Source organism: Corvus cornix, chromosome 7, assembly GCF_000738735.6.
Source record: "Corvus cornix cornix isolate S_Up_H32 chromosome 7, ASM73873v5, whole genome shotgun sequence".
NCBI lineage: Eukaryota > Metazoa > Chordata > Aves > Passeriformes > Corvidae > Corvus > Corvus cornix.
The window spans coordinates 9,794,053-9,807,190 of NC_046337.1; the positions used below are offsets into that span (position 1 = coordinate 9,794,053).

Genomic DNA, 13,138 nt, shown 5'->3' on the forward strand with positions numbered 1-13,138 from the left:
AAGAGCAGGCTGCAGGAGGAGAGGTCAGAGAAAGGAGAAATGAAAGCAGTGAGAAGCTGTGGGACATGACTGAGGGCTGGAGGGATGGTAGATGGGAACAGGGGAAAGCCAAAAAGGAGGGTAATCAGATGGCATCAGTGAGGGTCACCAAAACAATAAATATAGCACCACAGAGAAAGGGGAAGTGGGAAAGCAATTGGTTGATCATAAGATAGTTTTAAATGGGAGAATATTTGTCTGTATGGCAGGGTAATTCTTGTGGGCTAGAAGTCAATTCATCTATTATTTAAAGGCTTTTCTAATGTATTATGTAGCTTGAATCTACAATCCTGACATGCTTTGAAGCTGCTCACACAAACGCATGCATATGGCACGCTCTGCTGGGCCATATTATGTGATGCCACGTTTATCTGGCTGGAGCACTTGAAATGTCCCAGAACTTGAACAGGGAAAGGTTCTCTGATATGTTTTTAAAACCATTTTGGTTTTGATGTGTACCCTGAAGACAGATTCGAAATTCAGACAGCCCTAAATGTTAAGTTTATAATTGTTGTTGCCTTCACATTATACCATGGAAACAACGTCCTCTAAGATGATCTGGTACACAGTCTTATCTTAACAAGATGAAGTACTTTTAGTTACAGATTAAATACAGAAAGTCTCCAAGAAGTGGCAGAAAGCTACTTATTAACTCAGCTCACACCAACAATTCCCGTTTCCCCTCCGTGTTTTCCAAGATCATATTTTTGACAGGCAAGTACCCAGACTAGATCTAGTGCTGTGAGATGGAAATCATGTATCAGACTGCAAAGCCTTGGTATAATATGACTTTAAGATTGTTAATCAGCTTGAAGGTGAAGTTTGAACTAAGTGGCAATTCATTTTTGTAAAATAAACAAAACAAGAAATTATTTTGCAAATCTGGATCATGCTTTACACTCCCTTGTGCATTGTACTGTAGGTGTTCTCTGCAGATGCATTAAGTGCCTAAACATTAACAGAACTGTTAGGGAAACCTACTTGTTATGGAAGTCATATATTTCCTGAATATTGCCAAAGATGATGTGTTCTTTATTAAGGATTCCAGCTGGTATTTCTTCCACTCCACTTGTCATTTCCCAAAGGTAAGTCTGGAAGACACCAGAAACTCTTAATTTTGTGAACAAATGCAGTGGAAAAGAATAGATCTCCCTGTTTTATTGCCAAAGGCACAGGCTGAAAGGGAAGTATGTACTTTGAGATTAAATAAACAAGCTAAAAGCAAAAATTTTCCAGTGTTACAGAAAGCTCTCCGGAGAAATTCAAAGTGCTGACACTTTGAAGTTGTCTGAGAGAAAAGCAGAAACAGGGAAACAACACCTATCTTTGCTGTCCACCTGATGGTGTCCAAAAACTGCAGGCAGAAACAGCTGAAAGATAAGCCAGATTTGCCACTTCAGTAGCATTAGATACATAAAAATCTCTGTCAGACTGTAGGAATATGAAAGCTGACAGATTTCACTGAATTACACTCTGTTTTTTGCCTTGAATATCACCATCCACTTTAGGAACAACCTGCTGTACAGCTAGGCAAGGTATTTGACTGTGCAAATCCAGAAGTTTCTCTAGTATGAGATGATTCAAAGGAATAGATTTGAATCCTTAAGGAAATACTCCATGCATCAATGTGCACGGCCTGTGCAGTAAAGTGAACACGCCCAGTGCAGAGGACAACGTGTGCTTCCAGGAAATACTGGAGGCCTCCTGGGCCATAACTTACCTCCAAACATTCGTGTAAATCCCTGACATAAGCTTTTTCTGTCTGCAGCAGCTCAGCCATAATGAATCTGAAAAAAAGGGACCATTTTAGGTGTTTTGGACATTATAATCACTTCTACAATGAACAGAAAACAAAACATCCTCCTGTTGTTGTAAGGAAAAAGGGTGTTTTCACCCTAGACCTTCAGCTGCCTTACAGTGCACTTTTCAGGTCAAGAACTGAAATGCTACTTCATACTCCAGTCCCTTGCAGGGTTATTTTCTAAAAGTCTTTTCTGCATAAAATCCTATTAAGTTGTATTTCTGCAACCTTGAGTCCATGGGATTTACCATTTACATGCCTATTCTTAACTATCATCTGATTCTCAGAATATTTTCCACCCAGGGTTAAGAATTTGTGATTCACCAACAACATTTGCATCTTTGCTGACAGCCAGTGGGAAGTCACCCTAAAACTAACTTCAGAGGCAATACAGATGGATTTAAGAGACACCACTACTTTGAAGAGACTTCAACAGCTTGGTATCTGACCAGAGAAAATCCAGACGCTGGGAAATGCAACAGTGGCATCTGTAGAGCCTCAGGCTGGGCCCCTCAAAGTTGAAATTCCCAATGTTTTGCAAATTTGCCACAGGCAGACCAAGAGTAACATTTCCAAAAGTAAAAGTGGTTTCTTATCAATCACGCACTGTAGTGACAATTTCAGAGGGCTGAGAAATACTCTTCCAGTATTCTTACAAAAAAAATAAGACAAAATAACATGAAAATGGACTGTTTATAGATTTGAGCGCAACAAGCACTTTTCAAGTATCTCTTCTAGCATGAACTATTTCCAGTTCTCTCAGTCCTACGCTTGCTGAAATTTGATCCTGAACTTCAAGTGAACTCCTGCGTCACTGATGTTTAGATAACACTTAGACATCTAAAGATGTTCTTTATTTTTTCCTGCTAATTTTACTTTCTACATATAACCAGAAAGAAATTAGCAACTCCACAACATCAGGTTTAATCCAAGTGTTTGACTCACTACTTTCCCTTTCCAAAAGTAACTTCTGATTAAAACCAAAAGAAATTCAACCTTTATGTTCTGAAATTCTGTAACCTACAAGTATCAACCTCTACCCTACACCTGTAGACTTATCTTGATAACTCTGCAGCTGGAAGGAGTTCTAGGACTGCCAGTCAGTTCTGGTCATGGAAGTATCACAGAATCATTCTTTATCAGATAATGGGCCATGCAGACAGAGTGTTTGGGAACATACTCTTTCTTTCTGGCTGACTTCCTTTTTTCTTCATTGACTTCATGATTTGCATCTCTCAGCTTTACCTCCCGGTCTGAAAGACTTGCTGGAATGATATCGAGTTCCAGGTCTTTGTTATCCTAGGAAAAAACCAAGAAGTACAGAGCTTAACTTCATTGTAATCCCACTGTTGTGTAAAGTGCAGCATGTTCATGAGATCAAAGAGGTAAAAAGGGACAAAAGTAAGATAATATCAAAAAGAAGGAAATTCAGAAAGAAGTAGTACTGTGAGAAGTATGGTGGTGAGAGAGAAATCTTAAAAAATTATCAACAATATTCATTGTAATCTTCACTGTTACTCCTAACCTGGAATTGGTAAAAAAGTCTAAATTACCTTACTCCTTCATACCTAAATTAGTTGTCTAGTATGGGACTTCATAAAAACCAGTCTGATAAAGTAGAGCACCATGCAGAGACAACTTTCAGTGGCCATTTACCACGGAACACCTTTTCAGGCTGTGGTTAGAACTCTGTCTAAACCAGAGACCCTACAAGGAACAGCGCAGTTAAAGTATCATGAAGGTGTGAGGGAATTTATTCCTTATTTGTGATACTTAATTACAAAGAGTCATTGACTGAAAGGTTTTGAAGTGTTTCTGGTTCTGGCACTCTCCCTTAATACTACGGCCAGAGAATAGCAGGAGATCCTAATTTTTGCTTCTTATGATGCTCTATTTCACCTAAAAGAGTTCAGAGATGAGGTTGGGGATCAATTGTTTATGTTAGTTAAAAGATTAGAGAATGACAACTTGGAGTCAAAGTTTGAGTGTGATGCAAAATAATGGTGTGGGAGCAGGATTTATGATTTATACCAAAATCAACACAGATTTTTATTCAAATAATTTATCCCCCCCCACCCCTGAAAGCTGTATGGTGTCCTGATAAACAGTGCAAACATTTGTTTAGAAAATCTTTCTGATCTTCATCTCTCTCCTCCTCACATCACTGACCTACCACAGAAAAACCCTTTAACCCTTTCTCTCCAGAAGCACTTCTGAGCTTGGCCAGGTAGGCTGGCTGAATTTTCAGTGTTTCTAACGGGCACATGAAAACCTACAGCACTCATACCACAGACTTCACCTTCCTCTGTGACTCTGGTATAAAACCCCGACAGGACATGGTCTTACAGTACCTCTGGGTTGATTCCAAGGGCTTTTTCCAGGGAGTAGCGGTATTTCCCCATCCTGAGAGAGAAGTCCCGGTAGCGCTTGTCAACAGTGGTGACCCACTTCCTAATTTCAGTGGCATGTATGTGTCCTTTTTCTACAAAGCTGTCAGCCAGCTGGATGAGGAGCTTCACTTTCTCCTTTGTTTGCTGCCCAAAATACGGTCCTTGGTTATGTTTTATTACTATTTCCTTTGCTTTTAACTCACACAGCAGTCCAAAGAAGATCACAATTTTTATACATCATTAGAGAGTGTCTGTACTTCATCTTATACAGAATCAGACATTTTAAACTTTTTCAGTAGGAAAAGGAATGACATTTTTATAAGGACACTCATGCAGCTGAAGAAGATAGAAAAAGTCAAGTTTTTGAAACCCCGCAGACACAAACATATAAAGCATGTTGGAAGTTAGACAAGCCTCTTTCCCATAAGCAAGAGCTTATTTTTTGTGAGCCTTGGAGAAGACAAGATTTAAAAATCACACCTCATAAAATACACCAAGTTACTCTGAGTCTATACCTGGTGGATCTGCAGATCTGTGTAGGAAGGTCATTAATACACCACATACCAGCCCAGGAAGTGATTTTGAGTCATTACTACTCTGTTTCAAAAACAAACAGAATTTAAATCCAAACTCATGGTCTACCATAAAATCCTCCATCGGTATTTTAGGTCCAGTTTGAACATTACCAGCTAAAAGATGCCTGAACTCCAAAGCACACACTGAGCCCCCAAACCTTCCAGAGGTCTTTTCTATTCCACTTAGGCTCTAACTGCCCCTTAGTCAAAACTGGCACAAATGATGTAGTTATAAACTTTAGCTCTGATTCCAAATCTATCCCAGGAAAGGAGGCACTGGCAAGCTTCTTGCCAAAGATAGAGAGGACTTTCCACCATGCCTGAGGCAAGACACACTGTCAGATACTTGACTTATCAGTGATCTGACCACAAATGGTCAAACACACGTCAGACCAGAAAATATCCGGTAGATTTCAAACACAAAACTAAATTCAAGAAATTTCACCACCATAATAGATTAACAGCTGAATCAGACATTATCCTAACAAATTAAATGAGTACCTAAGCAAGGCTAGGTATGGAGATGTAAAAATCTGACTTCCTGTCATGTTTAAAGGTTTTTCATTCCCAACAGCTGCTGACAATTTTGCATTCCAAACAATCAGTTTGGCCAGAAAGTTACTGGGATCAGGAAGGCTTTCAGCTACAGGTTAATTTGAGAATAACATCAGTCTGGGAATGACATGCATTTACCAGATTGCACATGGCAGTGAAAATATTCTATGTCAGCAGTAGGAGCAGTAGGTCAGCCCAAGGGAGCAAGACTGGATGTGTCAGTGTAAGAAACAGCCAGTAATGTTTAATAACCAACAAGGTCTAAAATCCAATCCTAGGCTAAGTCAAGAGTCAAAATGATTTGGAAACTTCGTTATGAATTTGGATTATTATGACAAAAATTAAATTATGAACAAGAACGTCATTTCAGGTGGAGAAATTATGGGTGGTTAGAATTCAGAAGTAGTTAAAAGAATGTCCTATGTGTCCTGTCTGATGAAATTACCTTCCATCCACTGCTAGTTATCTCACATTTTCAGAAACATGCAAGCTAAGCTAAAAGAAGGGGACAAGAACACCACAAAGCCTTTGAGTCAAACCCATACAAGCACGGAGAGCCTAACGAGGAATTTAAGGATTACAGAAGATCAATTTCAGGACACAGTGAAATGCAGCTACATAATACCAAAGCCGTGGTCTTCCTGCAGTCCAGCTCTGCAGTTTACATCCTTATCAGAGACTGTTAATACCCCTGTGGATTCACTGTCTATGAATTACCTGTGGTTTGAATTAATTTTTCTGAAGCAGATCCAATCACCATTCCTCTGTAAACCCCACCAGATTTCCCAGAATTGCTCCATATAAATTAATATATTCTTGGTAATGCAGTTTTGTATTCAAAAATGTTCACCCCAGAGTTTAAAGACTCATCTATTTAAAGTACTTTGTTGGGATCAGCAGATTATTTCTAATGAGATAAATGATCATCTATGATCAACCCCACTAGAATTAGTGAGACAAATTGTGGTTTTAATGACAGAAGAAAGAGACTAGGAGTCCATCATGACCTTGGATGCGTTCAGATCAATTAGTCAGGCTATTCCATTCTGGAATGATTGTCTGAGGAGGGAATGTCTTTTTAGATTGCTCTGAAATCTGTATGCAAATGGACTTTCTCTTCCTTCTGATCAGAACAGAAAATTTTTATAACCTGTACTAACCAAGATAGAGAAAACCTCCTTTTTGTGCCTGTATCTTGCCAAAAGTTCTCAAAAGACATTTATCTTCAGGGCTAGGATTTTTAGAGGGCAACTATAAAATCAAGAGAAAATTATTACAGAGATCTAAGGCATTGAAACAGGACTATAAATACAGACTAAAGCAGATGGAATAATTAGATTAAAGTCACTGTTTACCTTGGCAGGTACTCTGAATTCCCCATATTCCTTCAGGAGTTCCTGAGTTTCTTCTGCTGATTCCCCTGTGGAGCTGTGAGTAGAGAGGTAATATTCGCCTGTTTCTTGGATCCAGTCTAAGGCCTGTGAGTATCAAAAACACCAAAGGAAAAACAAAACAAACAGTCTTTGTATTTCAAGAACTAATCCTTGGACAAAAATCCCCCTTGACAAACAAAGAATATTAAATGCATTGGGACTTAATACTCTGTATACTAAAACACTTTCTAGGAACACATAAAAAGAATAAAATAATGAAAGCAGGTGGGAAAGGATACAAAAGGGTACTCTGTGTTTCCTAGAACAAAAAAGAGTGTAGGGAATTCTACCTATATACAGATAAACCTGCAGGGAAAGCAGTTTTCTCATTCAGAAATAGCTCAATAAGACAAGTTTGCTCTTATATTTATTTTCAAACAAATGAACGAATACAGAAATTAATCTGAGGTGACAAAAATACTCTATCTTGTTGTTGGGTTTTGGAATTGTCCTAAGTTGTTACAAAGCCTATATTCACCATGTTTTCAAAGTTACAGTGTTTAAATACAACTTTGATTGCAACAGGAGCTCCACACAGAGGCATTACATGGATACAGGACATTTTACACACTGCCAGGACAGAAAGACAAGGTGGGGTTCTCACACTACCTGCTTGGCACTGCGCTCAAAGACAACGTATTGCTGGCACTGATCTAATCTCCGCTTCTTCAGGGTCCAGAAGTGAAGGACCCGATTCTCCCTCTGCAACAGCTCACTCAGAATGGCTGTAGGGCAAAGGAAAACATCTGCATGACTAGGGATTCTTTGACTGCATACAGAAATAAGCTATGAAATGCTGAATTTAAATACTTTGCCTGGACCTTGCTCCCAAAAGCAGAGCCCAAGATCGCACTTCTTAAAAACAAGCATTGCTTCAAAGGGGCTGCTTAAAAAAAAATCTCCAAAAACCAAAAAACCCAAACCACATTCACAAGAAACCACCACAAAGCAAGTGTAGTTGCAGAGTGATCTGATAAAGGAAATGATGCTAGAACAGAGTTTGCCTTCTGAGCATGTTCACAGACTTTAGGATGACCACACTGCAGAGGGGGAGGCAAACCAGACCTTCAGCGCTGTCATGCACCAACCTTTGACCTGCTGCTCGGGCCCTCTGGTGTGGCTGGCCACTCCGGGCATGCTGACGTTGTTCCTGTGGATGTACTTGAGAAACACCTCGGCGTTCCTCCGAGCCAGGGTACAGGCCTAGGAAATACAGCCCCCACCAAAAAGAATCAGTAAAGACGAGCAAAGAAAGCAAGGGAGACCCACGGGACTTCTCTGCTTAAATTGCAAGGAGGAGTTCTTTTTCATCTGGGAAGATAATGAGAACTTCAGCTAAGAGTCAAAAAACTCAGCTAATAAACTAACAGTCTCATAGATGTATTAAAACACGTGTAATGTTTAATACAGTGGTTCATTCTATATATTAAGGCAAATTAATGACAATAATAAAACTTGTTAAGAACTTGTTAAGAACTGGTACCTCACATACTTTCTGTCTAAACAAATGTAACGCACCTCTCTAGAAAAGTACTCATTTCAAAAAATGCACAAATCTAGAGGCATAATTTCTTAAGCCTTGACTGCAAGTGTAGTTTCATGTTATGTATCCGTTTTAGTGGCAGGTGGGAGGCTGGCTGACAGTTCATTTGTCAGCCTGTCAGCTCCCCAGTTCTTCCAAAGCAGCACCTGGAAGGCAGGAAGAAATCTCTGTCTCCATCCTGGTGCTGCCTTGCAGGGAAAAAATTGCTTTGGTTGTTATTAGATCTTCAGTTATTGGCTTGGAGGACAAAATTTGAAATGCTGGATTGTTTGTACAAGCCAACACCAAAATGATGTATAATACCTGTCATTTATAATGCAATTTTAAGAACTGAACTTTGAACCAGCACAACAACTAATATCCTGCAAGTGCAATGCAAACACCACCTAATTGGTCTTGATGACATCTCTCTGAGATATGTTGTCATAGGTTAGCAAGCATAGTCCCGGAAGGGACGTCCTTGCTAAGGGGTGCTTACAGTTTCCTCTGGGAACTGATAGAACCTATCAGCTGGCCAGTTTGAATATGGACAATTCTCTAAGCCACTTAAAGTTGTGACCACCTCTGTGATCCACATTTAAGAATAGGCAAACTCCCCTCCAAGCTCTCTCTCGTTTCTGGTGCTGGCACAGGTGGCTGCAGGCCCCGAGCAGGGCCCAGTGGGCCCGGCCAGGCCCTGCTTGGGCCAGGCTGGGCCGGGCCACGGCCATCCTGAAGCCGATGGACCTGTTCCAGCCGTGGAACCCCCCCCCACTGCCTTGCCGTGGGCAGCCGGAGCGGCTCGGCTCTCCCCCCTCTCCACTGCGATAAGAAACATTCAACATTCCAGCTGCAAAGCTGCAAGGCCGAGGTGAGATTAACCCTTTTTACTGCTGTGAAGAGCTGAAAACCTGAGGGAAGAGAGAGAGGAGATGCTTAAAGCTGAAATTCTGTTGTGAAGCTATGATATATCAGAGTATCCCGTTGTAATTTCATGAAGATATGGGGGGTGGAGTGTTCAACTCGTGAGCAAAAGCACCTGCGCTGAGATAGGCAGATGCTGACGCAGCTGTAATTTCATGAGAAGTTTGGACAGGGAGAGATGAACCAGATGAGGACTTTTGCTCCAAACGGGAAAGGAGAAAACCTCAGTCCCTAGAGATGCTCCCAGAGATAGTCCTAAAGATGAAGATGATGAAGACCCTTTGCTCCCAGGGAAGGAGAAGGGCCTCTGTTTTTGTTTCTGAACGGCTCAACCTTAAAATTGTACCCCAAAAACTTCAAGAGTGGACCCTCGAAAGCAGTTGCGGGAAAAGCTGCAAGTCGGGGGAAAGGACTCACACGCAGGCAGAGAGACTCCTCTTCCTAAATGGACTGAACAATATTTGGAAGTGGGAGGCTGTCTCGTTGTGATAATGTTTTCATAGCATGAGCAAGAAGAGACTTCTCTTTCTAAATGGACTGAACAAGGTTATTATGGCAGTGGTAAACAGACTGAACATTTTAAGGGTTGTCTTTGAACATTGTCAGTGGGAGAAGGGAGGAAGGTGGGGGAAGGAGGAGAGTTCTGAAGGTGGTATAATTTTTTTTTTCTTCTTTTAGGTCTGTTAATAAACTTCTTATATTCTTTCAAGTTTGGTGCCTGTTTTGCATTTCTCCTAATTCTTATCTCACAGCAGATAAACAGTAATGAGTATTTTGGACCAAACCACTACATATGTATCGATAGTAATGCTTATTACCCCTGCTATAACAAAGTAAAACCAGCCTAGGGTTTACACAGCCAGCCAGTAGCTGAGCTGGAATTACACCTCAGAGTGTCCTCTCAAACTTACCAACACTGCTCTAAAGTGTCTACTTAATGGAGAGTTTTCCTGATTTACTAGAGAACTAAAATCAGACCTTGAGAAAAGCCTCCTTCTGTTCCAGGTGCTTGCTGATCAGAGGGATGACATGGTCTATCTCAGCTGCTGGTCCAAGTTTATCTCGGCCTCCACACCAGTCTTCATCCCGTCTGTATTCCTGCTCCAGACTCTCCAACACGCTGCACACCTGAAACATGCCCATAACACAACAACTCAGTTATCTACAGTCATAACCAGGAGGAGCACATTCAGAAGTCTCTGACCAATGACTTTTCAAGTCTACCCTTCCTGTACTATGGGGTAATTGAGTATAAAACAGGCCCTAGACAAAATTCTAGGTGTTTTTCTTACCCCTAGGGATCTTTACTGTTTGGGATACAATTTATCTGGTTTAAGGCTGATAAATCATTCTTCTCTTCTAATGAATAAAGGGAGGAAGAAGAAAAGGTTGAATCAAGGCAGGGGTTAGTCCAGCCACAGTGGATCATTTAGGAAACAATCCCTATTCTAGAATGAGTTTAAATCCTACTGAAGTCAAGGGACTTAACATATACTTAAAGGAAAGCACATGCTTAAATACTTTCCTGAAACAAAGTCTGAAGCTGGAACTAATTCTCTTCAGCTGCATTTTAGTTGCTCCCTATACAGCTTTTTTAAGGCTGATGGAAACCAATAGACATTAAATCAGTGTCACAATTTAGGTGGATGCAGGTTCTCTACTGCACGGGGCTCACACACATCTGTCTTGGTAGAATGGCAGAACAGTGGAAATGAGGTAAATAAACCAACACAGCCTGGAAATTATGCAGTTGCCTCAGACAAGGCTGAGTCCTTTTTGTTGCAGATCCTAAGAATACTCTCAGTGGCCTGTGCAGACACCACAAAAGTTTTCCAGGACATTTGGAACCTTCCTCTTCTTTCCCAGAGGGCTCTTCCTACAAACTCCACTGCTGAGATGATCCACTCAGTTATTGCTGGCATCCAGGTAGCTATGTCCACTCTTTTCTTGCTCACTCCTGCAGCTTTCACATGAACACAGTTATAATTGAGGGGACCCCATGTGATTAAGAGCACAGTCTGAAGGAGACTCCAGAATTACCCACCAATCATCCCCACTATCACAGGCCATTTTTATGTTACTCTGATCAAGGGCACATCAAATTCCACTTTAAAACTGGTGAGTTGAGGTGAGCTGATACCTGATCCTGCTGCCAGGCTCATGCACTATGCCCTATGCAAGCACCTTATGCATTGGGCAATCTGAAATCATCTTGCTTGGATGCAAAACAGCATTCACCCTCAAACATTTAGTGGAGAGCAAGTGCTCCATGTGTTATTTCAGCACAGAAAAGCATTTCCATTTCACTTCTTGAAAACCTTGACATTTTATTGGACTTCGGTGATTTAAAGAATGAAAGTAAATGGACTGCCTGGGATTCACATCTTTCCAAAAAGAATTGTCCCTGCACATGCAAATATCATCTTTCTGTTAAAATGGTGAGAGAAGTGAATATAAAATGGGCTGTCAATAAAGTCAGAGGGAAACTGGGCTATTTGAAATCCAAGGCTCCACCACTTACATCAAGAATATAATATACTTGGGGAAGACAGGCATGAAAAAGTTTGGCTGGATGTGACACTCTCTCTGCTCTTTTAGCTGCTTTTTCTAGACACTCAGAGAATTCAGGATTCAGTAAATTATTCACTCCACTGTCAGGCAGTCAGGGAGCAGACCGTTAAGGACTGTAGATCAGCTGTGCAGCCCAAGAGAAGGTGACAGGTTTGCAGCATGAGTTCGTGAGCATTCAAAGACTGAGCGATCCCTGCCCTACACGTTTGCTGAATAGACACAAGCAATGAATGAACTGGTGGGCACTGCAGGGTGCTTGTCTGAGACTTTGAAACAGGAAGAGAGACTGAATTCATAAATTACTGGCTATGCATACTTTGGCCAGCACATTTAACTGCCTAAAGCTCTAATGAATCCCCTAACAGTTTTCATTTCTCACACTCCTCCATCAGCAGTAATTCATTTTGATCTTGAATGCCTCAGGGACTGTAAATCTGTTTGAAACTCTTCACAGTGAAATACATTAATTACAAGGAATGAATTCATCTTAAACAGTCTTAAAATACATTACACAAATGACACCAAGAAGTGGCCCAAGAATCAACTACAGTCTTCAAGTTAAGGAAAAGTACACTCTTTCCCTAATGACTTATCTAGTTGTGTTAAAAATCTTCCCATGTCTGGTTCTCTAATTGAGGACCTAACTGTGTGATAACAACAATAGAAAATGTCATGGCAATCACTGCTGCCTTTTGTGTAAAACCACAGGTTCCTGCAGTGTCCATGCTAACACCAACTGCCTGGCTGCAGTAAATGACATCAGGCGAGGCTGCTCGAGTAGCCACACTGTGACACTAATTCTCACTGACTACAGTATAAAGGGCACCTGCTTGTGCAAGGGATGAATAATCCCACCATGCCAGCAGCCAAGTGGAATGTGTTTTGCAATTCATGAACACCTGGAATGAAGTAGAGTTGTGCTAGCATATAATGGGTTCCTGCTGTAATTATCTGTGTTGCAGGTAGATTTAAGAGGAATCCCTTTGAATCTTGGCATCTTTTTTGGCATCGTGGTATTTAAATATTAGTGAGGACATTGGCTCACAAAGTAACAATTAATTAATTGCAAGCGGTTCTCAAGGAAAAGCAGATTTATGTTCCTGAAAACTAAGTATCAGGAGAACCTGAAACAAAAGTGGTGGGATTTCAAAAATTATTCCTGTTTGAAAGGGGAAAATTGAAAAAAAACCCAACAAAAATAACAACTTCAAGAATTGCATTGCTACATTGAAAACTTTAAGATGAAGGTAATTACAAACTGCTTGCTGCTCTCTTTTTGTCTTTTTCTTGGGGAGGGGGTTATGTTTTGTTTGGTTTGCGTTTGGGGT

The 13,138-nt window shown here is 40.8% G+C and overlaps 1 protein-coding gene and 1 long non-coding RNA gene across 13 annotated transcripts in view; one reads left to right on the top strand and one right to left on the bottom strand.

The window, feature by feature from the left end:
- The window catches only part of KALRN (kalirin RhoGEF kinase), a 484,636-nt gene that overhangs the window by 143,919 nt on the left and 327,579 nt on the right, over nucleotides 1–13,138 (bottom strand). For all 12 annotated transcript variants that reach the window (XM_039555510.1, XM_039555513.1, XM_039555508.1 and 9 more), the window contains 8 exons: nucleotides 10,218–10,367; nucleotides 7,882–7,996; nucleotides 7,403–7,518; nucleotides 6,716–6,838; nucleotides 4,192–4,374; nucleotides 3,021–3,139; nucleotides 1,760–1,826; nucleotides 1,021–1,130 (listed from right to left, as the gene is read on the bottom strand). In XM_039555510.1, coding sequence (XP_039411444.1) covers nucleotides 1,021–1,130; nucleotides 1,760–1,826; nucleotides 3,021–3,139; nucleotides 4,192–4,374; nucleotides 6,716–6,838; nucleotides 7,403–7,518; nucleotides 7,882–7,996; nucleotides 10,218–10,367 — 983 coding nt within the window. The remainder of the gene's footprint in view (nucleotides 1–1,020; nucleotides 1,131–1,759; nucleotides 1,827–3,020; nucleotides 3,140–4,191; nucleotides 4,375–6,715; nucleotides 6,839–7,402; nucleotides 7,519–7,881; nucleotides 7,997–10,217; nucleotides 10,368–13,138) is intronic.
- On the top strand, nucleotides 9,146–11,729 carry LOC120410310. Its single transcript, XR_005602406.1, has 2 exons — nucleotides 9,146–9,186; nucleotides 10,245–11,729. It is a non-coding gene; the product is annotated as an uncharacterized LOC120410310 (long non-coding RNA).